Here is a 26,003-nt window from a genome sequence, read left to right on the forward strand (position 1 = left end):
TACACATAACAAACTTAATTTACAACATTTTGAGTGTGTCCAAATACTTGTTCACAAAATCTGGATTATCTCCAATTACAGGAGTTCTTTATATCTCACCAATAGATGTCTGTAGTGAAGTTCTAGTGATTCGAGAAAAAGGTTTCTAAATTGGTTCATATATATAGAACATCCAAGGATTTGAGTAGTGCGGTTGTCAATCATGGGTAGAATGGTGAATTCCACACGTGTATAAAGTGATCACTTAACCAAGCCTATGACAGGTCATAAGCTCCGTAAATACCCAGACTTCCATATTCTTCTTTACCTATCTTGAGATGTCAAAAAATAATGTTAAAAATATCCCCCAATCGGAGAAAATCCAGATTTGTGAACAAGTATTTGGGTAGTGTGGTTGTCAATAATGGGTAGAATTGTTGAATGTTACACGTGTGTAAAGTGCCCAGAGTGCCCAAGTACACTTAAACCCAGAAATGCCCAGACTTCCGTATTCTTCTTTATCTTATGATGAGATGTCAACAAATAATAACGAACTTAAATTTAAATCGTATACATTAACAAAAATAGAAAATAAGCAAGAATACTACGGCTGCCCAAATTTAAAACACAGTAAGGGACTTTTTTTTTTGTAGTACTTTTTTTTGCATTTTTGGACTAAGTAGATTCTACTTAGTCCAAAAATGCAAAAAAACGTAGTACAAAAAAATGTCCCTTACTGTGTTTTGTGTTTGGACAGCCGACTATTCATATTATTTTTTGACATCTCATCAAAGATGAAGAAGAATATGGAATTCTGGGCATTTACGGGGCTGACGACCGTCATAGGATGGTTTAAGTGATCACTTTACACACGTGTAACATTCACCAATTCTACCCATTATTGACAACCACACTACTCAAATCCTTGGAGGTTCTATATATATGAACCAGTTTTGAAACATTGTTCTTGAATTGAATCACTAGAACTTCACTAGAGACATCTATTGGTGAGATGATAAAGGACGATTACTCTCAAGTGATAGTGGACGTCAGGGGGACCTGACATGACACGCACAGAAGAAGATGTCATTGTAATCTGTGACTCATATGATGCGTCACGTTGCCAACTATGCGTTAAGTGTGTCGAATAAGTCGACTTGGGGTTATCGCAAAGTAAACATGGTGACAAATTCGATACTTTAAAAATAGACTGCAAAATTAAGAAGAGTTCTAATAGGAGCATGTGGACATGAATAACAAGAGAATGACAAAAAAAAGTTATTTTAGCAAATAGGAGCGGGGAAGAACACAACGAAGACTGCCGAAAAAGACTCGGCACGATCAGAACAATCAGGACCTAAAATCTGGACCAATTTTTATGTTCACGCTTCGAACTACAATGTTGAAGCTTTGTACTACGGATAGAAATTGGCACAATATTTATTTTGGACGCCCTAGGAATCGAGCCCGAGACCTCCAGCATGATAGCAAGAGGCTTAATACTGGAGAAAAATGTACGGAGGCAAAAATTAACATCAAGAACAAGAGAGATTTATGAGAGAGAAGAATTTCATTAATTGATTCGGCAGTCACTTTGAGGTTATACTTACCTATCCATTTTAAATTTAAGTTTTACTTGGTAAATACCGCTATTTAATAGTGAAATTGAAACTTGGTAAATACCACTATTAAATAGTGGTATTTACCAAGTAAAAGAGTAGAATTCTGTGATTAAAATCTTTGTATTACCTCCATCCATGGTGTCCCTTGCCATCTTGGATTCCGCCTGGACCAGCCTCGAGTTCTTGGCGAACACTACGCTGCTGTCGGCGTCGCTGTGGTCATCCAAGCTCTCGATGGAAGCCAGATAGGCCGAGTTCACACCCTTATTCTGCGCCCCGCTGCTCGAAGTAGAGCTGGACGAAGCTATGGAGCTCATAGACAAAGGTCTAGGAACGTTGGTCAGATTGGTAGAATTCGACCTTTCACCCTGGTCCGTCTGAGCAGTCGTCTTCAGATGCCCTGTACTTTCGCTGCTTTGGGCGTAAAGCGTTGAAGTAATGGGATTGCAAGAAGCTATTGAAGTCCTGCATCTATCAAACACTGGTTTTTGGTCACTTTCGGCTGATTTTACAACATTTTCTTGGTCGATACCTTTACCGATGATGCGGTCAGGAGAATCAACCATCACGAAATCGTTGATAACCTTCTCCGGAGATTCCACCATTATAAAATCATCGTCTTTCGATTCTCTGTCAGCGTCTTGGAGTTTTCTTTTAAGACTCTCTGGCCTGCTTATTTCTACCTTCAAAGCTTTTTTGTTGCTTGTGGGGACATCGTAAATGGCTGAGGAATTCAATGGCACGTCGTATATGGATCCGTTGCTGTCTTCTGCGTCGGAATTGACTGATTTGATCGATTTTTCTGGAGAGAAACTGGACACGTTTGTAGCTGAAGACCACTCGTTCGTGACACGGTGCATAAGACCAGATTTTGTGGGAGATACGAAGGAAGGAATCGAGTGGTTGGAAGAAGGGAGATTTGAACGTACATTGATACGAGTCAAGCTGGCTGTCAGCTCACTAGGTCTGCCATAGTCTACTGTTGGAACTATCTCGACTCCGGATTGGGTGATTTTTGACGTAGCGCCGATGAGAGGTATGTTAGATTGTCTCGATCTATAGGAAGACCTTCCCACTGTAGCCAACTGCTTCTTTGGTTGAACGATGGACGGTTTAGGATTCGCATTGTCTGCCACCGCACTATTCAGCATTCTTTTTACATTTGGGGATAGATTATCAAAGCTGTTCGAACTATTGGCGGACTTATCCAGCCAGTGTTTTCTACTCGTTTCCACTTTCGCGATCACTTCACTGTTGAGCTTTGAAATCACAGTAACACGGTCATCCGGGCACACTTTAACTTTTGTAACAACACTCGCGTCTTCTTCCGCTACTCTTTCGTTAAGTCTAGATGGCGGTGGTTTATTCGTAGGGCTAGTTTCACAATCTCCCATTTCTCTCGTTTCCTCCTGACTGGGATTACTGTTTTTTCTGAGCGCGAAGCTCTTGAAACGACTGACGTAGCTCATTTTAGTGGTGGTCTGGTCTTTATCTTTGTTGGTGGCAATCTGCGCTTGGGCGGGCTGTTGGACGGTATCGTCTTTAAAGAAACCTGGGAGTTTGACGCTGCCCGCTATTAATCTGGGGTCTTTTGAGGGGGAATTTGAAACTGGCGGTGCCATTTTTCGTTTCGGCTCATCCCTTTTCGAGGGAGTGTTTTCTTTATTCTTGGTGTCTGGAAACGCGTCGGGATCAACTGGTTGTAGAGGCGGTTCCAACAGAGAGTCGTAGATTCCTATAAGCGTCGGCGTTAGATCGGTCGTACTCCCTGTAAACAAAAAAAACATTTTTAATGGGTTGTTATTTCTAAATGCTTAAGTATATTAGATGAAAGGTTCTGCATCATAAGTGATAAATAAACAATAAGGTGTTTTATTTATGTAATGTGCTGTATTGTGTTGTGGTCTTTCTATGTCGTGGTTTGGACTTTGTGTTAGGTTGTGAGTTAGGGTATTTTTGTTCCATAATTTGTTAGGATTGTGACATGATCAAGAAAAAAATTGTTACTTGTGAAAGCGATATGTAAAAAAATGTCGATGAATAATGCTTTAGTGTTTTTACACATGCAATGGCTGAGCATTTTTTGCAAACGCCTTTGCACTATGTCTGTTTGCTGTGCTGGTCAGCGTTGTGAAGGCGTCTGTATACCGGCCAACGTCGGGTTGGAATCGGATCTAGCTGACTAACTGAACTAACTAACTACTAATCCCTTTACTGCCTACACTAGGGCATATAGAAACGTAATGGTTTTACAAACTTGTACTTATTTAGATATGCAGTATCAGGGACATTCAAAGCTATGCACAGTAAGATCGGGATACTATTTTGTTTCACATTTTCTAATCATTTCGATTGCTTAGCAAGAGAGGTCTGTCAGGAAGCCTCGATGCTTCCGTATCAGATCTGAGAATGCAGTTAGGAGAGCTTTCAATGTTAATGCGTTTCTAGAAGGTGCAGACAAGATGGATGCATAAAGTTTACATAATCTTGCATCAAGCTTATAACCTGCACCTTTGTTGTTTCTGTAAGCTTGTTGTGTTCTCATCTAATTGATGAAAAACATTCAAACAAATTGTATTGCACTGTATTTTACTTATTGTAATATGTTTTTCATTGTTGGTGAACCATAAATAAATGAATTAAATAGTGATGTGTCAGTAGCGAGTGGGATGGAATGAATGAAGAAGAAAGGTTATGTGGAGGATTTGGAGGATCATGGCCTGGTTGTCACCATACGGAACAATGAGTTTCATATGTATTTGAATGTGTGGTGGGCGTACTTGTGTGTATTGTGTAACAAGATCACAAATTTATGCCGAATGTATAATAAAAGTGACAAATCAGAAAGGAACCATAAAAGAAGACAATGCAACGCCTTATTTGGTCGTTAAACGATGATTTACTGACGTGAATGTATACGCCGTTAATACGATTGTCGTACGACGAGCCTAACTTTAAATTTAAGACGTCATTACACAATTTGAACTACACACATAAGTATACAGTATCGAACAGATTATTTGAAACATTTTTTTTCTTCGTATTTTCAACACCCTCTAAAAAACGTTTTGGGGGTGTTCCTCGTATTATGGACCAGGGCTGCTTCTTTCAGTGACTGAGATGATGAATAGCGAGAAGTATCACCCAATTCTACTGGAAAAGATACTACCAGAGATACAAAAACAAAGATATACAAAAACAAACGATTTTTCTATTCCAAAATGCAACACCAAGCAATTTCAGCAAAACTTCAAATATTTGGCAATCAAACATTTCAATAAACTCCCTAAAGAAATTTAAAAAAAATAGATGATATAAAAATCCTTAAGAAAAAAATCAAAGCTCTATACATTTAAATCTTTAAAAAATATATAAAAAAAACTATTATATCTTTTATTATATAACATTAAACCACGAGTGTAAGTCCCTTTCCAAGCACAAGAGCACAGACTCTTTTATGGGGAGGCACAGCGAATCGAAATATAAAAGTTCTCCATATGTATAAATGATTCAAATGTAAATACATAAAATGAATAAAAAAAAGGTCAAATGGTAATGAAATATTTCAGCAGGATTTAACCGCCTGCCACAAATCCAAAAAAAATATGAAAATTTTCACACAAAAACATTGAACTGTGATGGACTGGTCAAGAATTTTGCGAGACATAAACCTAATTGAAAATCTATCGGCAATCTGTAAGAATCGGCTCTCCAAAATTGATTGCACTACGGTTCATTTTGTTCATATTTCGGGTATGGTTTCGGGACGAAATAATGGCATTCCACGTGCCAAAACCTTACATAATGGATGCAAAGATGAGTAAAATCTTTGATGGAGCCCAAATAAGATCATATTCAATATTAATTTGTGATATTACTAATAAATAAAAGATTTTACAAACCTTTTTACGAAAATACAACCAAAAAAGTTTTTTTTCAATTAATCTGTTCGATACTGTATGTTCATGATCAATCTCATGACACAGTACATACGAGTTCACAACAGCCATCTATGTTGGATTGAGAAAGCTTTTATTTAACAGAAACCGTTTTATTTGGATGTATGCAAGATCCGAACTTTGGATTATTTTAACATACTAGGAGACGCCTGAAAACATGACGTAATTTTTTTTTATGCAGCTTATAATTTGACCAGTTATTTTTATTCGAAATATTTTTCTTCTAACCCTTATCCGCACCTAATGGTGCATAAGGCACTTCATCATAAAAACGCAGTTTTATCTTGATCATTATTAACACACGAAGGAAAGGTGATCAGCCCTCCGTGTCAAGTACCAGTCCAGGGTTATATTGAATAAATATCAAAGTAAAAATAACTTATATTTACTTGACCCCCCCTGGGAATCGAACCCGGGACATCCAGTATGGTGGCCGAGCGTGCTAACCATTACACAATATTAGGGATTAACAAAAGACAATTAAAGAAATTGATGCGAACTTTTAAAATTTCGGTTCCTTTTACGATGGTTTTATTTATTTACGATACATAGTAAAATTTACAAGTCAATAAATTGATAAAAGTTGATAAAGCCAATTCAATGAAAACATTCTTCACTAAACTGCGCGTAGATATAATAAAAATTGGGGCAAGTTGTTTATGTAATATTTAACCCGTTCCTTACCGAAATTTCAGACAAAGACTTTATTATTATTTTATTTATCGTTTCGGCATTAACTTTGTGGTAAGACATGTTACAATGATATAAGAAAACACTTGTTTTTTACCACTTGAGTTTTATTATAGACTACATGTTTCAGAAGTTAAACTTCCATCATTCAGGTCTGTATAATAACTAAAATATCAAATATAAAATTGTTCTATAAATAAGGAGAGGGGAAAGTAAGGGGAAGGGGTTAGTCAAGGGGCGGAGTTTGAAAACAAAGGAAAAATGGAAAGCAAAGGTGAAGAATTTTGAAACAATATATTATTTAATAAATTATTATTAGAATTCAGCCCGATCGATTCAATCGAGCCCGGAACCTCCAGTACAGTAGTTAAACACGCTAACTATTACACCAAGGAGTATTTAGAAATAGAGCGTAAAATCACTAGTATTTTTTTCTAACCCCCGGGAATCGAGCCCAGAACCTTCAGTACGGTAGTTAAACACGCTTACTATTACACCAAGGAGGTGGACTAAATGACATTTAATAACAACAAAAATATGAGATGTTTAAACATATGAGATGAAAATTACTAGATGTCTTTCGGGGGCCGGTAGCGAAAGGGTTAAACATCGGTATAGTTTACACAAGTGTTACGTTTGAACCGACAAACTCATAAATAGTGATAATTTTTCAATTCCAAATTCAGCTCGAGGGGTCTAGCATAAATATTTCTGCCTTCAACACTGTTTCGTTTCGATGCACTGCTCTGTGGCGAAGGACGAAAGAAGAAATTAGAGGTGTCGGTTATGGATAACAGCCAAGCCAAAGGGAAAAGTCTACCAAACAATGGATCTATGTCAGACGGGAGGAATATCTAATTTAACATACTCAACCTATAAAGGATTTTATTAGACTCGTGAAGTGTTTATAACAGCCGATATAATTAATGTTTTCATTCATCATTTTCCTTTGGAAAATTCGCCTTAGAAAAAACGTTATTTTCGTAAGTTGGCCATGAATGACGTCACAGAAATGATGGAGTTATTTTAATGGTGTCATTGATAAATTATTGGCGGCTATATTTGTTTATGTCTATGGTCTAATTAAAATTAAACCCTGAAGAGGGCAACAGGTTGTTGCCGAAACTAGTTGGTTAATAAAAATGTGAGTGGATCAAAACACAAAGTATTTTTATTTCTCGAAATAATAAATTAAACTCTGAATAAAAATCTGAGCCTGTAAATATCCCGACATCCGAACTCTTCCATATTCTAAATTGAGATGTCAAATCGTTATTATTATTATTATGTTTAATTCTATTGCCATGTTTGAATCGTTATTCTGATTCGTCCATTGACCTTTCGTTCGCATGACGAAAGAATGAAGAAGTGGCATTATGTGTATATGCTAGCGATCCAGATCAAACGCAAATTGAATGCAGACAGCACTAAACAAATAACTGGCAGAAATGTTTACTTTCTTTTTAAATTCTTCATCAAAAATGCAATAATCTAAATGATAACAGACGCTTGCAATATTTCATGTTTTAAAATACGCACATTGTTGTGTTATTTTACGTCGTACTTTTTAAAATATATTTAATTTTTATTATTTAATTTAACAGGGTTACGATTTTTTATTTTTTATTATTCAATTCATTTTCTAGACATTTCTACTTTTACAATCTTAAAAAGGAGGAAGACCGAGAAAAACTTGGCACGATCAGGTATGCAGAATACTTAAAAGCGGTCAGGTTAGGAGTCGAAACAATCGGCGGGTGTGTATGAGGAGATGCATGAACGTGGAAGAGCCGAAGAATTTGCAAAGCCAGAGTGGTGTGGTGTTCTGTTCTCTCTGCATACCCCTGCGGTGAAGTGGCGTTAGTAAGTTAGTTTATTAGTTCTCTCCAATGAAGAGACTAAGCTGTTGTGCTTGGAGAGGGACTTACACTTAATATTTACTGTTTATGTTTGTTGGTAATATAATTTATTTTTATTATAATTATTAAATATATTTTATTATATTCTTAAACTCAAAAACAATCTCCTGAAAAATGAAGTTTTTTTTATTATATTTGACGTTGTTGAAAGGAATGAGCGATGTGCGAGTGTGTAAGAGGATGTGTGTGTGTGATTTTTTGAATTACCTAACGTCCAAGTGACTCTGAAATCTAGCTACGGCTTATGCAACACCGCTTATCTTGACCCTATGAGTAGGGCTTCAACTTTTTAAGTTTTATAGCCTATGCCTACTCGTGAGTATATTTCCTCTTTATGTTTAAAGTTACTATAATTTCATGTAATTCATGAGTGAAAATTCTAGGCAAAAACACTCGCGTGGGTGTGTGTGATCTTGATTCTAGTGAAGACATATCGCTCACTCCTTTCAACAACGTCACATATCAAATAACTTGATTTTTCAGGAGACCGTTTTTAAAGTTTAAGAATATAATGAAATGTATTAAAAATAAATATCAAGCCACTTATTGAATTTTCAACTGTGCAACATATATTTTTAGGTAATACCTGAATGTTTTTTCTCCATCTGAAAAAGATTTAGTATATTTAAAAAAATTATTATAAAATACCTTTTCTTTAAAATGCAAAAACAACACTTTCTGCCCTGTAGCGGGTAAATATAGAGTTAAAAATATGCCGCTTTTGCTGGGATATAGTACATTTTCTGGGCATTCCTAAAACATGCATAACTAAAAATTGACGATTTTTGATATATGACGTTGTTGAAAGGAGTGAGCGATATACACAACGCACAGAAATAAATAATATAACACTCTCCTTATCATTCACGGTTCACTTTGTAGAAAAATAAAATTTGAAGTGAAGATTGTTTGCGAAGACGGATTGGTGGGGTTGTATTCTCACTGCCTACCCCTGCAAATAGCGGCGTGACGGTCGGCCAGTCTGTTTGAGAGCGATTGTTCAGCTCTGGTGAGCGCCAGTGAGTAGGTGGACTGTTGATTGTTTTGGTCGCGAATTTGTTGCCTTAATTTATGAGAGCGTTGCCATTTCACATCACGGACTCTCAACTACTTGAGGGTCGGGAAAAATTCCCAGTTGGTCATTGTTTCGGATGAATGTGTGTTTAATTTTTATTGATTTATTTTTCCTTTTTTGACAATACTTTATGCAATACGGTAATATGATTTTTTACAATATATAAGTATTTTTTATGAACGCCTCACTAAGCATAGTCCGTGACGAGGCGTTCATTTACATTATTCAAAAAGATATTTAAAAAAAAAATATATATATATTTATATATATATATATATATATATATATATATATATATATATATATATATATATATATATATATATATATATATATATATATACATATATATATATATATATAAAGGCAGTGTTATCTTGATCGTTTACACATGAAGGAAAGGTGTTTAGCCCTCCGCTTCAGTTACCAGTCCAGAGTAATATTGAATAAATATTACAGTGAAAAAATCACTTATATTTATTTAACCCCCCTGGAAATCGAACCCGGGACCTCCAGAACGGTAGCCGAGCATGCTGACCATTACACTACGGAGGCGGAGGCGGAATATATATGTATAACTATTTTATTATAACTAAATTATAATGTCTACCGGTTTTGAAGATAACCGCTTCTGTATCAAGACTGATCTATACTGTATTATCAGTCTTGATAAATAAGCGGTCAGCTTCGATTTAGTTTTGTGAACAAGTATTAAGACACACTCAAAATGTAGTAAAAATAAATAAATTGTATTATTTTTGGACATCTCAACATGGATAGATAAAGAAGAATATGAATGTCTGGGTATTTACAACCGTCATAGATGAATAAAATGATAACTCATATAATTGGAGATATTCCAGATTTGTGAACAAGGATTAATATTTTTTCATTTGTTTATTTTAAATATGCTTCTTACCTTATGTTTTTCTCATTTATTTCTTTTAAATGCGCTTCTTATGCCTTTTTATTATACCTGTTTATTGTTTTTATATTTCGCCATGTATTAGTTTTGGTGTTTTTTTAAAAATCTTTTTTGTAACTTTATTATTTGTGTTCCAGTCTTGTTAACCTTAATCCCATGTCCCAAACTGAGAAATAGAAATTACTAGCGGGAATATTATATGTATGACTTATGTATGTAATATGTTTTGAAATAAATAAATGAATACATATTTGGACACACTCAAAATGTTGTAAAAATAAATAAATGAATTCTTTCCATTTGCAGTCCGGACCTGAAGGAGTTACGGTGAATAACCAGACCCGATGACTTTGAACCAGAAATGGCTGCCGGGAGTCGAAGCGTGTCCGTTGGCGCCTCTTTGTGAACGCTGTTCACAGATCAGCACACCACTCACTGCTCAGCAACTCATTGACCAATCTACATATGTACCAATCTACATTCATAACATACTGGACAATCCTTGTTATCTCTCTCTACTCGACACACGTCTGAAATCTCGACATAAAAAGGATCATATTTGACGCGTTGAAAAATGCATATTAATATTTATAAATGTCGGACCGTAACGATTTCGCTTAAGTCTACATTTGACCTGATGATGGAGTGATTATTCCGAAGCCGGTAGTCACGAAGTACTGTTTTTTCAAAGTGGTATTACACAAAGTGAACGATGAATGATAAGGATATATATATATATATATATATATATATATATATATATATATATATATATATATATATATATATATATATATATATATTCAGAATTTGTACATGCCATTATTTTGATGACAAGATTTGTATAATTAAGAAATTTGATGTCAGGATTAGTATATTTCAGTATTTTGATGTCAAAATAAGTACAGGCCAATATTTTGATGTCAGGATTTCAAGATTTGCTCACGTCATGAGTCAGAGTTTGCAGGATTTGAACCTGTCATTACTTCGATAACCCATTCATTCACCAACCATCCCAGCCACAAAGGCGAATAATAATAAAAAACTTAATAAAAAAAAATCCGCGCCTGCGCAGAGTCAGACGGCAGACTGTCGGACAGGCGCCTCGAGAGAAACCATGCAGTGGAGAGAAATGAATGCAGTATGCTGCATGCACCACATAATATGCAGTTATGGTATTATTTACCTACCTACGCGATATCTTGCAATTACTGATTTCGAAATGCCGTTTTTTCCGACATTTTCGTGCGCTTAATTTGAAGAGAAAAAAAACCCGCCATTATTTCATTTTATAGGTGCCTTAAGGGGGTTCTCGCAATCACACGATTCAGTAAACGACCGGCTGCGTGAGGGACAGAAGTGTCTTCGCGCACAATTTATTTTTGTATATTTTCTTTAAACCCAGGTAACATTTGACGTAATTAAATTTTTGCTTTAAATACCGTTTTTGTATTTAAAAAAAATATTCGAAATAAACGTATGGTTTAGAAAAGAAAAGAGTTATTGAAAAGTAAGGATTTAAAAGAATTTCTAAAAAAACAACAAATTCCAATATACCATTCATTCTTTTAAAAAAAATGGGCGTGGAGAGTCGTGTGGACCTTAGCGCAGCCGGCTGCTTACTGAATTCTGTGTTCGCCAGTAAGCCCTTAAACTAAACCAGTAAACTAAGACAGAAAACTCAATACTTCACTTCCGTTGTTAAAGATCTTAAAAACCCTTATCCGCACCCCAATGGTGCATAGGGCACTGCGTCATATAAACGCAGTGTTATCTTGATCGTTTACACATGAAGGAAAGGTGATCAGCCCTCCGCTTCAGGTACCAGTCCAGGGTAATATTGAATAAATATGACAGTGAAAAAATCACTTATATTTATTTTACCCCCCTTGGGAATCGAACCCGGGACCTCCAGAACGGTAGCCGAGCGTGCTGACCATTACACTACGGAGGCGGATAAATATCTAACTGGATTTTAATATGCAATTAGGTTTAAATACCCTATTATATTTTGAAAGGTCTGTTTCGATTCTGATTCGACTCGAATTGAAAAATCATATTTGATGTTTAAATAGCATATTATATCTTGAAAGATCCGATTAGCTTTTTAAAAGATCTGGTTCGATTTCAATTGTCATATATAATTTTTAATCTTACAGCCATATTCTATTTGGAACAGCCTGATTCGTTTTTCAAATATCTGATTCTATTTTCAAAGATCCAGTTCGATTTTCAAATATCTGATCTATTTTAAAATATCTAGTTAGATTTTCAAATATCTGATTCTATTTTTAAAGATCCAGTTCGATTTTCAAATATCATATTCTATTTTGAAATTTATCCGCCTCCGTAGTGTAATGGTCAGCACGCTCGGCTACCGTTCTGGAGGACCCAGGTTCGATTCCCAGGGGGGGTAAAATAAATATAAGTGATTTTTTCACTGTCATATTTATTCAATATTACCCTGGACTGGTACCTGAAGCGGAGGGCTGATCACCTTTCCTTTATGTGTAAACGATCAAGATAACACTGCGTTTATATGACGCAGTGCCCTATGCACCATTGGGGTGCGGATAAGGGTTTTATTATTATTATTATTATTTTGAAAGGTCTGATTGAATTTTAAAAGATCTGATTCGTTTTTGAGATCTAGTTCGAATTTTAAAGAACAGCTTCGACGGCCCATCAAGTGTTGCCAGATATCCTGTGCCACGTGTGCTGAACCAGTTCTGGCCGTACGATGTATACAATATGTTGTATATTGCAGAAGGTGGATGGGTGGAGCGCTCGCGTCGTTGGGTACCTACCTATTTATTTATAAATTTACCGTACAATGCCTCCTGCATTTTATACGAACTAAATATAGCTCGCAGTGATGAATTCGTGGCGGGCCTAAAAACAGGACCTTTTTAATGGCTTCGGGGTACAAACCAGGGGTGCTAAATTTCAATTTATTATTTCATACTAGTGTTTTGTATCCATATCAACACATCATTCATATATTTTGTATGTTAAAAGCATTATTAACATTGTGGTTTGGTAATAAAACACTGTCCTTATCCTTCATTGTTTTACTAGTGTAATAAATACCATATTCTGAATATTATTAATACTGAGAATATGGTATTTTGGTTGAATTCAGTAAGATTTTTATCAATTTACCTTAATTAAATTGTTCGCCTCCGTAGTGTAATGGTCAGCACGCTAGGCTACCGTTCCGGAGGTCCCGGGTTCGATTCCCGGGGGGGGGGGGGTAAAATAAATATAAGTGATTTTTTCACTGTACTATGTAACGATCAAGATAACACTGCGTTTGTATTACGCAGTGCCCTATGCACCATTGGGGTGCGGAAAAGGGTTTTATATATATATATATATATATATATATATATATATATATATATATATATATATATATATATATATATATATATATATATATATATATATATATATATATATATATATATATATATATATATATATATATATATATTTTATTTTTTTTTATTTTTTTTTACCTTCACGAAATGTATGTAAGATTCTTTCCGAATTATTTTACATATTAGGAGACGTCTGAAAATATCATTTTTAATTTTAATCAAATTTATGTATATTTAAACAGTTATTAATTCACAATATTTTGAGTGTGTCCAAATTTTTGTTCACCAATTCACTGATACCTGTGAACTTTCCCTTCTTTATTTTAACCCTTTCCACTCTGACCATTTTTTCTCATAACTGATCAGCTACTCTGATAAAAAAAAATGAGACGTTTTTCTACCATTAAAATAAATATTTTGGTACACTCTGTCTGGCAATTCGTATGACCATGTTAATTAAGATTAACATCTCACCAATAGATGTCTCTAGTGAAGTTCTAGTGATTCAAGAACAAGGTTTCTAAATTGGTTCATATATATAGAACTTCCAAGAATTTGAGTAGTGTGGTTGTTAATAATGGGTAGAATTGGTGAATGTTACACGTGTGTAAAGTGATCACTTAAACCAGCCTATGACGGTCGTCAGCCCCGTAAATGCCCAGACTTCCATATTCTTCTTCATCTTTGGTGAGATGTCAAAAAATAAAATGGATTAACTGTATTTATCTGAAATATTTTTTGGTAGAATATACTTGGGTGACAGAGAAATCAGCGATTAAAGTTATACCTGCGCCGGGCCAGACATTGTGGCCCACGGAGCTGCCTACTAGAATCATACGGGCCAGAATGCCTGGCCTACAGAGTGGTAAGAGTTAACAGTTGAAATAAGGATTTAAATCGATTAATTTAAAAAATACTAATATTAATAAATTGACCACCCCTGGTATAACAACCAGTATCAGACTCGGGACAGTTTTTCTCCGAAATCCGTCTCGAGAGAGGCGTCAGGATACATGCATATTGTATACATCTCCCATACATAAACATGTCGCTCACTCCTTTCAAGAACGTCATAAATCAAAAATCGTAAATTTTCAGTTGTGCATGTTTTCGAAATGCCCAGAAAATGTACCATATCCCAGCAAAAGAGGAATATTTTTAACTTAATATTTACCCGCTACAGGGCAGAAAGTGTTGTTTTTGCATTTTGAGGAAAAGGTATTTTTTAATTATTTTTTTAAATATACTAAATATTTTTCAAATGGGGAAAAAACCTTCAGGTTTTACCTAAAAGGATCTGTTGCACAGTAAAAAGTTCAGTGAGTGGCTTGATATTAAGTTTTAATACATTGTGTTATATTTTTAAACTTTAAAAACGTTCTCCTGAAAAATCAATTTTTTTTTATTATGACGTTCTTGAAAGGAGTGAGCGATGTGATAAACCAAACATATACACGCACTCGCCTCTCCGAAGGGGTAAGAGGAGACGCGGCGACCCAAAACACCCACATCCACCCTCGCAAGAAATAATGCTGAGTTAAAAATATACAGGGTAGAGCGAAATATAACTGACCACGTTTTCTCAAAGGGAATTTGGTAAATTTTTTGCTAGTTGATATTTTTTTAAATTATTAATCTTATCAGACACTGGTTTATTCACCCTACAGATAATATATCGCCTACTCCTTTCAAGAACGTCATAAATCAAAAATCGTCAATTTTCAGTTGTGCATATTTTCCGAATGCCCAGAAAATGTACTATATCCCAGCAAAAGAAGCATATTTTTAACTTAATATTTACCCGCTACAGGACAGAAAGTGTTGTTTTTGCATTTTGAAGAACAGGTATTGTTTAATTTTTTTTTTTAAATAAACTAAATATTTTTGAAATGGAGAAAAAACCTTCAGGTTTTACCTAAAAAGATCTATTGCACAGTAAAAAGTTCAATAAGTGGCTTGATATTTTTTTTAATACATTGTATTATATTTTTAAACGTTAAAAACGTTCTCCTGAAAAATCAAGTTTTTTTTATTTGTGACGTTCTTAAAAGGAGTGAGCGATATGTTAATTGTAACTGCAGACAGTTGGTAGAAGTCCATTTTGAATTGCTGGGAAATATATCCAAAATGAAACATGGTTATTGGATTGAATTCTACTTTTGTTTGCATATAAGTATATGATATGTGACGCGTTTAGTCTTATTAAGTGTGTTTGATAATGTCTTAATAAGACGAAACGCGTCACATATTATCATATATCGCTCACTCCTTTCAACAACGTCATATTTCAAAAAACTTGATTTTTCAGGAGATCGTTTTTAAAGTTAAAGAATATAATAAAAACTGTTTTTTTTTAAAAAATAAATATCAAACCACTTGTTGAACTGTTTACTGTGCAACATATCTTTGTTGGTAAAACCTGAATGTTTTTTCTCCATTTGAAAAATATTTAGTATATTTAAAAAATAATAAACAATACATTTTCTTCAAAATGCAAAAACAACACTTTCTGCCCTGTAGCGGGTAAATATTAAGTTAAAAATATGCCGCTTTTGCTGGGATATAGTACATTTTCTGGGCATTCCGAAAACATGCACAACTGAAAATTTACGATTTTTGATATATGACGTTGTCGAAAGGAGTGAACGATATATGTAAATTAAAGTAGAATTCAACCCAATAAATGTGTTTAATTTTGGATATATTACCCAACCATACATGTTTTTCAATATTATAGGTATCTCAACTTGTGTCGGGCTGTGGTCCCGTGGTTAGTGTCGCAGACTCTTAAGTCAGAGTTTCTCTGTTCGAACCCACTCTACCACAATTTGATACCTATTTCTAATAATGAGCTTATGTTCTGATGATGTTCTGTTCTTACTTGGCGTCTTACACACTTCATCTCAAGATAAAACAAACAAGACTAGTTTCGAGAACTCCAGCGACATTCCTCGGGCATTTCTCCCTTCCTGTCCAGAGTTGACGACATTTCATAAGGTCAAATGGTTTGCAATTAACCCAGTGCCCCCTGAATTACAGACCTCTCGTTTTGTACCCAGTCCGGCTTAGCCACAGGAAACCGTAGGACTCGATATTAATCGTGAGGTCAAAGGGTTATGTTCGGCAATTTAGTTTCAGCTAGGCCGGTTTACATCGTGACAGCTACTGGCGCCGAAAACTGACTTACACTTGCAAGACCTGCCTTACCAACAGTCACAAAATTAAATGAAATATATTTTACTTACATACGGAACAAGTGAGATAAATAATAAATGCAACTCCCTTCTAAAAAGGAAATAAGTGAAATAATATGGTGAAATAAGGAAAGAATGCAAAGCTGAAATAAGCATAATGCACAACGGAGTCCTGGTTCCAACTCTAGTGTATGGAAAGGAAACATGGAGTTGGCCAACGAAGGATGAAAGTAGACTGAATGCAGTTGAAATGCGATCTCTCAGAAGAATGTGCGACAAAACGATGTATGATAGATGTTCGAATAGTGAAATAAGGAAGGAATGCAAAGCTGAGATAAGCACTATCGATCAAATTAAGAAAGGCGTGTTGAGATGGTTTGGACATGTAGAACAAATGAGTGAGGAAAGAACGGTAAAACAAATTTATGAGGCGAATGTAATTGGGAAAAGGAGCAGAGGAAGACTGAGAAAAACATGGCACGATCAGATATGCCACATACTTGAAAGTGGTCAGGTTAAGAGTCGTAATAATCGGCGGGTATGTACGAGGAGATGCATGAACGTGGAAGAGGCGAAGAATGGTTACAAAGACAGAGTGGTGTGGGGTGGCGTTCTATTCTCTCTGCCTACCTCTGCGGAAAGCGGCATATGAGTTTCATAGCCTATGCCTACTCGTGAGTGGATTTACTCTTTATGTTTAAAGTTACTATAATTTCATGTAATTCATGAGTGAAAATTCTAGGCAAAAACACTCGCTATCTCGCTACAGGCATGAGTTTCATTTCATTAATTTCTAACTCCTATACTATACGTATCGACATTACGAATATAAACTGATAATATATAACGAATAAATCCCAAGAGTGTAACCGATACATCGACAGTCACCCACTGCATAGTCACATCTCTAACGTATGGTCGCGCGAATGCATGAAGGCCGAGAAATAAGATCAGATAATACAAGTGACTTTGCGTCAATTTACCAATTTTTCATGCAGAATTGTTTGTTTGATCCTCAGGAATGCGTCTGCGTCACGTTCGCCGCATTTTCCCATGCATTCCTCTCTAACGACAATATAATGCGTCAAATATTTTGAGCTGAAACATTCTAAACATTTCGCGTCGATTTGCAACAATGAACTTGACTTGTGTTTAATTTTTCATTGGTTCAAATTCAACGTTTTACGATCGTCAGTCTAGTTTTTAACGCTATTTTTCAGATTATTTTAATTAAATTTAACACTTGAATAATACACTGAATCGAGTTTTATTTTATTTACGACTAGTTTCGAAAACGACAATTGTTTTCATCTTCTGGTACAAATTAAAAACTTAATTAAATTATTATGTTTTAATTTGTACCAGAAGATGAAAACAATTCGCTCACTCCTTTCAAGAACGTCATAAATCAAAAATCTTGATTTTTCAGGAGAACGTTTTTAAAGTTTAAAAATATAATACAATGTATTAAAAATAAATATCAAGCCACTTATTGAACTTTTTACTATGCGACAGATCTTTTTAGGTAAAACCTGAAGGTTTTTTATCCATTTGAAAAATATTTAGTTTATTTAAAAAAAAATATTAAACAATACCTTTTCTTCAAAATGCAAAAACAACACTTTCTGCCCTGTAGTGGGTAAATATTATGTTAAAATATGCCTCTTTTGCTGGGATATTGCACGTTTTTTGGGCATTCCGAAAACATGCACAACTGAAAATTGTCAATTTTTGATTTATGACGTTCTTGAAAGGAGTGAGCGAATTGTCGTTTTTGAAACTAGTCGTAAATAAAATAAAACTCAATTCAGTGGATTATTCAAGTGTTCAATTTAATGAAAATAATCATGTCATTCCACAAAGTTAATGCCGAATCAGTAAATAATATACTATTATTCAGACATTTTTACTATTTTAAATGTGTCCCAAGTTTACTTCTTAAATAACTTGTTACTTTTACTGTATTCCAACTAAGCATCGTATATGACTCACATGTTTGTTGCGTTTACTGTGTTTCAAGTTTACCGATTAAATATCTTATTTTATCGCGGTTAGTGTGCTCACTTAATATCTTATTTTGTTACTCAATAACTTATCAAAACTATTCAATAACTTATTTTGTTACTTTTTCTGTATTTTGAGTTAACCCCTTAAATACGTTTTTTTGTGACTTTTACCGTGGTCCAAGATTACCGCTTAAATAAATTATTTTATCACGTTTACTGTGTTCTTAGATAATCTCTTAAAAAAAAATTTTACTTTTACTGTGTCTTAAACAAATTACATTATTACTTAAAGTGTATTCCAAATTTACAACTAAAATAACTTATTTCGAGACTTTTACTATGTTCTAAGTTTACCTCTTAAATAGCTTATTTTGTTACTTTTACTGTGTTCCAAGTTTACCCCTTAAATAACATATTTTGTAACTATTACTGTGTTTTTCAATTAACCCGTTAAATAACTCATTTTGTTACTTTAACTGTATTACGTAATAAAAATGTTAATGTTCCTTGGTTCAAAATATTAAATCTTGTAGTTATTCACCGATTCCTTTCAAAAATTTAGCACAACGTTCAAATTCGAATACGTGCGAGTCGTTGTGTGCTCTTTTTTGTTTTCCTTTTAATCATACCGAGCATAAGGCTGGTATTACGCTTAGTTGTAACGGAATATCTTGAAAGTAAGGTTTTTGCAATAGCCATTTTTGCCTGGACGCGATGTTGATGCCATATAATGCGACGTAGCTGCAATCGTCACACCATTATTAATCGCCGATATAATCGCGTTACATGTAGTATGTAAGGTAACAGGTAATTAGGTAGGTTGACGGTCGTGACATCATCAAATTAAAATGTTTGAACGCAGCGCAAGGTAGACCGAGCGAAGGTCAGACTCGTCACCTCATACTATGGTATACACTATACACACTCGACCAGCCAGCGTGGTTACTTGAAACTTGTAAATAACAATAAAACAGTCTGCAAAGGTTGAAACTATGTCGTAATAACAATCGTAGGATTTTCTAATGTTTCAGGAAGTAATTCTCAAATGTGGAAATAACATCATTCCCTTAAAACCAGGGCTTTTTTAAAACAAAAAAGGTCCCCGAACTCACTTCATGTTAAGCTTTTTACTAAAAAAAAATATAAATGTATTTTTAAATATCATTTTTACATTCACTACAAAATCATATTCTATCATTTTGACGAATTATATAAATATAGATTATAAGCACAAACATTGTTTCGTCTAATTGATTTTGAAAAAAAAACCTGCACATAAAAAAATATATATATATATATATATATATATATATATATATATATATATATATATATATATATATATATATACATTTACATATATTTTTTTTATAAATATTAATATAAATAAATGTGTGTACCACATATATACAACCTTCTACTATTTCTACATACTTGCTTTATTTCTATATAAAGCATGTCGCTCACTCCTTTCAAGAACGTCAGAAATCAAAAATCGTAAATTTTCAGTTGTGCATTTTTTCGGAATGCCCAGAAAATATACTATATCCCAGCAAAAGCGGCATATTTTTAACTAAATATTTACCCGCTACAGGGTAGAAAGTGTTGTTTTTGCATTTTGATGAAAAGGTGTTGTTTAATTATTTTTTTAATTATACCAAATATTTTTCAAATGGAGGAAAAACCTTCAGGTTTTATCTCAAAAGATCTGTTGCACAGTAAAAAGTTCAATAAGTGGCTTGATATTTATTTTTAATACATTGCATTATATTTTTAAACTTTAAAAACGTTTTCCTGAAAAATCAAGTTTTTTGATTTATGACGTTCTTGAAAGGAGTGAGCGATGTATGTTAGTTAGTTAGTTACTTAAAATTAGAGATACTTATCCACCATATGGAATTCGCATAATTTTCAAGCACTGTTTGCATCGAAACACGTGTGACAATAGATCGAAAAAAATAGTGGTATTTACCAGGTAAAACTTAAAATTAAAAATGGATAGATTTTACAACAAAGTAATTGCTGAATCAATTAATGAAAATATATATTATTTATTTATTCATTTTTCAAAACATATTAAATGCATAAGTCATATATATACCATATATATATTATTCCCGATGAGTAATTTCTATTTCTCATTTTGGGACATGGGATCAAGGTTAACAAGACTGGAACACAAATAATAAAGTTACAAAAAAGATTTTTTTAAATAACCAAAAGTAATACATGGCAAAACATAAAAACAATAAACAGGTGTAATAAATAGGCATAAGAAGCATATTTAAAAGAAATAAATGAGACAAACACAAGGAAAGAAGCATATTTAAAATAAACAAATGAGAAAATATAAAAAAAATGAAAAAATAACAAATGAGAAAATATAAAAAAACATAAGGTAAAAACAAAATAAGAAAATATGACTAAACACTACATATATATCTTTCCATAAAGTATTTTTTCAGATAATTTATTTTGGATCCCCGAAAGGGTTCTATTTTATATATGTCAGGCAGCTGGTTTATTTAGTTAAATAATTTCAATTCCAGCCTAAGGTTCGCTTCCTGCCTGCCTGATTTCCAGCGGCGATAATACGTTACATTGGCTTTTAATTCATGCCGGGATTTTGTTAACATAAAGACGTTCCTTGTACGCATCACGGGAATGCACACTACGTATGTTCATGTGTGTCTCAGTACGTACGTAATACGCGATAAGAATTCATTACAAGCGCTTAATGAAATTACCTCCATTTATCTGCATTTTATATGGTAGACTATAAAATTATGAGTTTCATTGACGCGTGACTCAGAACTGGCTGTAAAAATTGCGGTTTAAAAGTTGACATTGTTTCCTTTGACTTATCGCTCACTCCTTTCAACAGCGTCGAATATATAAAAAATCGTCAATTTTCAGTTGTGCGCGTTTTCGGAATGCCCAGAAAATGTACCATATCCCAGCAAAAGCGGCATATTTTTAACTTAATATTTACCCGCTACAGGGCAGAAAATGTTGTTTTTGCATTTTGAAGAAAATGTATCGTTTAATTGTTTTTTTAAATATACTAAATATTTTTCAAATGGAGAAAAACTCTTCAGGTTTTACCTAAAAAGATTTGTTGCACAGTAAAAAGTTCAATAAGTGGCTTGATATTTATTTTTAATACATTTTAATATATTCTGAAACTTTAAAAACGATCCCTCGAAAAGTCTAGTTTTATTTTACTTATGACGTTGTTGAAAGGAGTGAGCGTTATGTACTTGCGTATTAGACGTAGAAGCCGAGGCAGATTGAAAAAAGCAATGGCAAACGTGTTTTTGTTGTTATTTTGTGTTTTTAACAATAAAATACAACTTAGTAGAGTCAAAAAATCAGTGTTTGATTTTAATATTTAATATTTAAATTTAAATGGACTTCTACAAATTAAGCGCCAAATATTTAAATATTTATTATAAAAAATATTGTACGTACATACACGTCTGGCCTCTCGCGCCGGCGGTCGCTTACTGAATGGTACCATCAAACATTTCGTAATTGCGTATTTTGTACAATGAAGTCTGAATTAGCAAGGTTTTGTGGTTGAAGTGACCCCGAGAGGCTCAAGAATGAGGTTGAATAACCATATTATTATCCTCAAACAGATTCCCGAATCGGGAATTCATGAGGAGTCATCCCGCATTCCGGGAATAGTGCCTCTACGTTTACAGGACGCCACACAGTGTGAGAATCAGCCAATCTAGCTGTACTAAAGTCCTAAAATGAATATCTTCATTTAGTATTAATTGTATGTCTAATATGATTTTGAAAGGTTGATCTATATAAAACTTAAAAATTTTGATTTGTAAAAATCTCTGTGTTAGTTTGGCAGCGTCGTAAACTATGTTATGGCGGAAGTACTGTGAGTTTTCAGTTATCAGTCAAATTTTATTAGTGCGTTCGGATGATTGTTTTATGCGCTGTGGTGATTATTTTTACGAAAACTGTCATGGAGTCTACAAAACAAGGTATACTTATTATTATTTTTATTACAAAATGTCAAATATATAATCGATCCATTTTAAATAAAATTATAACAAAATTACAAAATCAATTTTTTTTTTAGAAACTTTTGTCAAATTGAATAGACTTTAGAAAAAAACTTCTTCGAACACCACTCTAAAAGTACCACTATATTATATTTTCATTCTTTATCTATTTAGGCCCGTAGATTTTTTCTGCCAAAAGGTGCAAACCTTAATTTTTTTCCCTTTTTTCAGTGAGCGGGCGAACTTTTATTCGGAGTGAATTGTTTAAGCTTTGGCGTGATATCGATGTAGCATCGCGAAAAGAAAATATTTCCACTTACATAATGAACTTCTTTGGTTTTTCTTTGTGCAATAAAACTACTTAGATATATTTAAATAATTTTGTGAGTGCTTTATGTTGCAAATTTTATGTTCGTTGGCAAAAAAGTAAGAGAAATATGAGTACATTCTTGAAATACAATTCTAAACGGCTCAATGTATCAGTTACTTTGCCAAAGCATATTCTTAGTACTATGCCGTCTGTTTGTCAACCGTATCATAACACTCGCACTAGGATTGGACGGCCACTGAAAAATTTCGAAGAAACATGTGAGAGGGTAAAAAAATTCAACTGAAATTAAGGTGAATGAAAATCACAAAATGTTATTTACGATGGTAGATGGACCAATTTGTAGCACTCTTTCATCATAAAAATCTTCAAACAAATGCTATATTTGTGGTGCAACTCCTCGAGAGATGAACAATGACAATTTTATCACCAAAATTCCAGATCAAAATATGTATTCATTTGGAATATCTCTCCTCCATGCGTGGATTCGATTTTTCGCATGTCTCCTGCATATTGCATATCGTTTGAATATTTAAAAATGGCAAATTAGAGATAAGAGTGATGAAGAAAACCTTCAATTAAGAAAAATGGTTTTACAAGAAAAATTCAGGGAAGAAATGGGTGTTTTAGTGGACATACCTAAACATGGTACTGGCAATACAAATGACGGCAATACTGCAAGTAAATTTCTAAAAATTCCTCAAAAACAGCAGCTATTACAGGGTTAAATGAAGAATTGATCCAATGATTTAAAACTGTTTTAGAGGTTTTATCTTGTGGATATGACATAAATATTAATGCTTTTGATAAGTTTGCGTGAGAGACAAGACTAATTTTTTAAAAACATTATTCTTGGTTTTACATGCCTGCAAGTGTCCATAAAATTTTAGTACACGGTAAAGAAATTATAGACTCTTGTATTCTACCTATCGGTAAACTTTCGGAAGAAGCACAAGAAGCTAGACATAAAGATATTAAAAGATTTAGAAGGGACAATACGAGTAAAATATCAAGAATTGATACAAAAAGAGATTTGCTGCACATCCTTTTTATATCTTCTGACCCTTTCATAACAAGTTTGAGGAATCTTTCACAAAAAAGCTGTAAATTATCTTCTGATTTTCTACGTTTATTAAAAACTCCCGAAGTACCATATTCGGGTTCATCTGATAGTGAAAATAGCAAAAGTGACTGAATCACAGTGATTTATAAACATTTTTTTAAATATATCCTATTTGAGTTCAAATTTTTTGGCTTTTTTTTTGTTAGAGCTTTTATTGTATTTCTGTTTTCTATTACCAATATTAAAAACGTGAGAAATTTAATGTATTATTTTATTAAGTGAAACCATAATTTATTTTTAAAACGATTATGTACAATGGAAGGTTCATCGAATAATATCTCGACCTTTGAATGACATACTTTTACCGTGTACTTACACATTCTAATAAAACTATTTCTAATCTCTATTCCTGGTTTCATTACCTTTAAAATGACGTATCACACATAGTATACATAACTAAGGTTAGGGAGTTATTAATTTAGTACAGCTAGATTAGCTGATTCTCACACTGTGCGCCAGACACGTGATGATCTCATCTTTAAAGGAATGATTACATCCCATTGATTTTGAGAGTATGTATATTAAGTATAAATCTGTATAAATAAACGCTAATTATTATTCATATCGCTCACTCCTTTCAACAACGTCATTTAACAAAAAACTTGATTTTTCTGGAGATCGTTTTTAAAGTTTAAGAATATAGTAAAATGAATTAAAAATAAATATCAAGCCACTTATTAAACTTTTTACTGTGCAACATATATTTTTAGGTAAAACCTGAAGGTTTTTTCTCCATTTGAAAAATATTTAGTATAAATAAAAAAATACCTAAACAATACCTTTTCTTCAAAATGCAAAAACAACACTTTCTGGCCTGTAGCGGGTAAATATTAAGTTAAAAATATGTCGCTTTTGCTGGCATATAGTACATTTTTCGGGCATTCCGAAAACATGCACAACTGAATATTTACGATTTTTGATATATGACGTTGTTGGAAGGAGTGAGCGATATGTTAATTGTTAAAATCAAACACTGATTTTTTAGTCTACTAAGTTGTATTTTATTGTTAAAAAACGCATTATAAATAAGTATTGTGACAATTGTTTCGCCTCGTTATGGCATTTTCAAACGATTTTTTATTTTTTATTTTATTTCTTTAATTAGCTTATATTAAACTAATATAAACTATTATTTACATCATATATATATATTTACATCTTCTTACAGTAAAAAAACATTTATTTTAAAATTCTTTCAGACTATTTTCATTCTTCATACATTCAGGCATCTCATCATACATTTTCAAACCCATATACATTGAACAATTTTGCGATTCGGTTTTTTTCAACAATGGCAGTCTCATTTTATCCTTATTTCTAGTAATATGACCATGATTTTTTTAAAACTATTTTATCCTTAAAATATTTAGGTAATTTATCGTTAGAAAATTTATATATAAAGATCAGCATATTATATTTTAGTGTCTTTTTTATAGATAACCAGTTGAGTTCTTCTCTCATTTTTTTTCTATATTATTATATCTGTTTTTCTTAAGTACTGTTCTCATCGCTTTATTTTGCGTAATTTCTAATTTATTTGAATTTCCTTCATTTGCCAATATATTATTATATATTTAACGTGGTAATATTTTTCTTTGTAAATTGGGTGTAAATAATATGTTAAGTGGGTGTATAATAATAAAATAAACAATGTGTTGCTTTGTAATTAAAGTTTATTCTTAATTAATCTTTACAATATTTTTCTATTTATCTCTCTGATTCTGACAGTTTAGAATATTATATTTTTTCTATCTGATGTCTTTTGTTTTATTCAG

The 26,003-nt window shown here is 33.3% G+C and overlaps 1 protein-coding gene across 1 annotated transcript in view; it reads right to left on the reverse strand.

Moving 5' to 3' along the window:
* The window catches only part of LOC148302152 (uncharacterized), a 70,598-nt gene that overhangs the window by 39,005 nt on the left and 5,590 nt on the right, over positions 1–26,003 (reverse strand). Inside the window, exon 2 of the mRNA XM_088272106.1 lies at positions 1,729–3,369. Within this exon, the coding sequence (XP_088128232.1) occupies positions 1,729–3,369 (1,641 nt within the window). The remainder of the gene's footprint in view (positions 1–1,728; positions 3,370–26,003) is intronic.

The sequence above is a fragment of the Brachycentrus maculatus genome, unplaced genomic scaffold (assembly GCF_059751285.1).
Source record: "Brachycentrus maculatus isolate JH-2025_06_01 unplaced genomic scaffold, ASM5975128v1 h1tg000475l, whole genome shotgun sequence".
Taxonomy (NCBI): domain Eukaryota; kingdom Metazoa; phylum Arthropoda; class Insecta; order Trichoptera; family Brachycentridae; genus Brachycentrus; species Brachycentrus maculatus.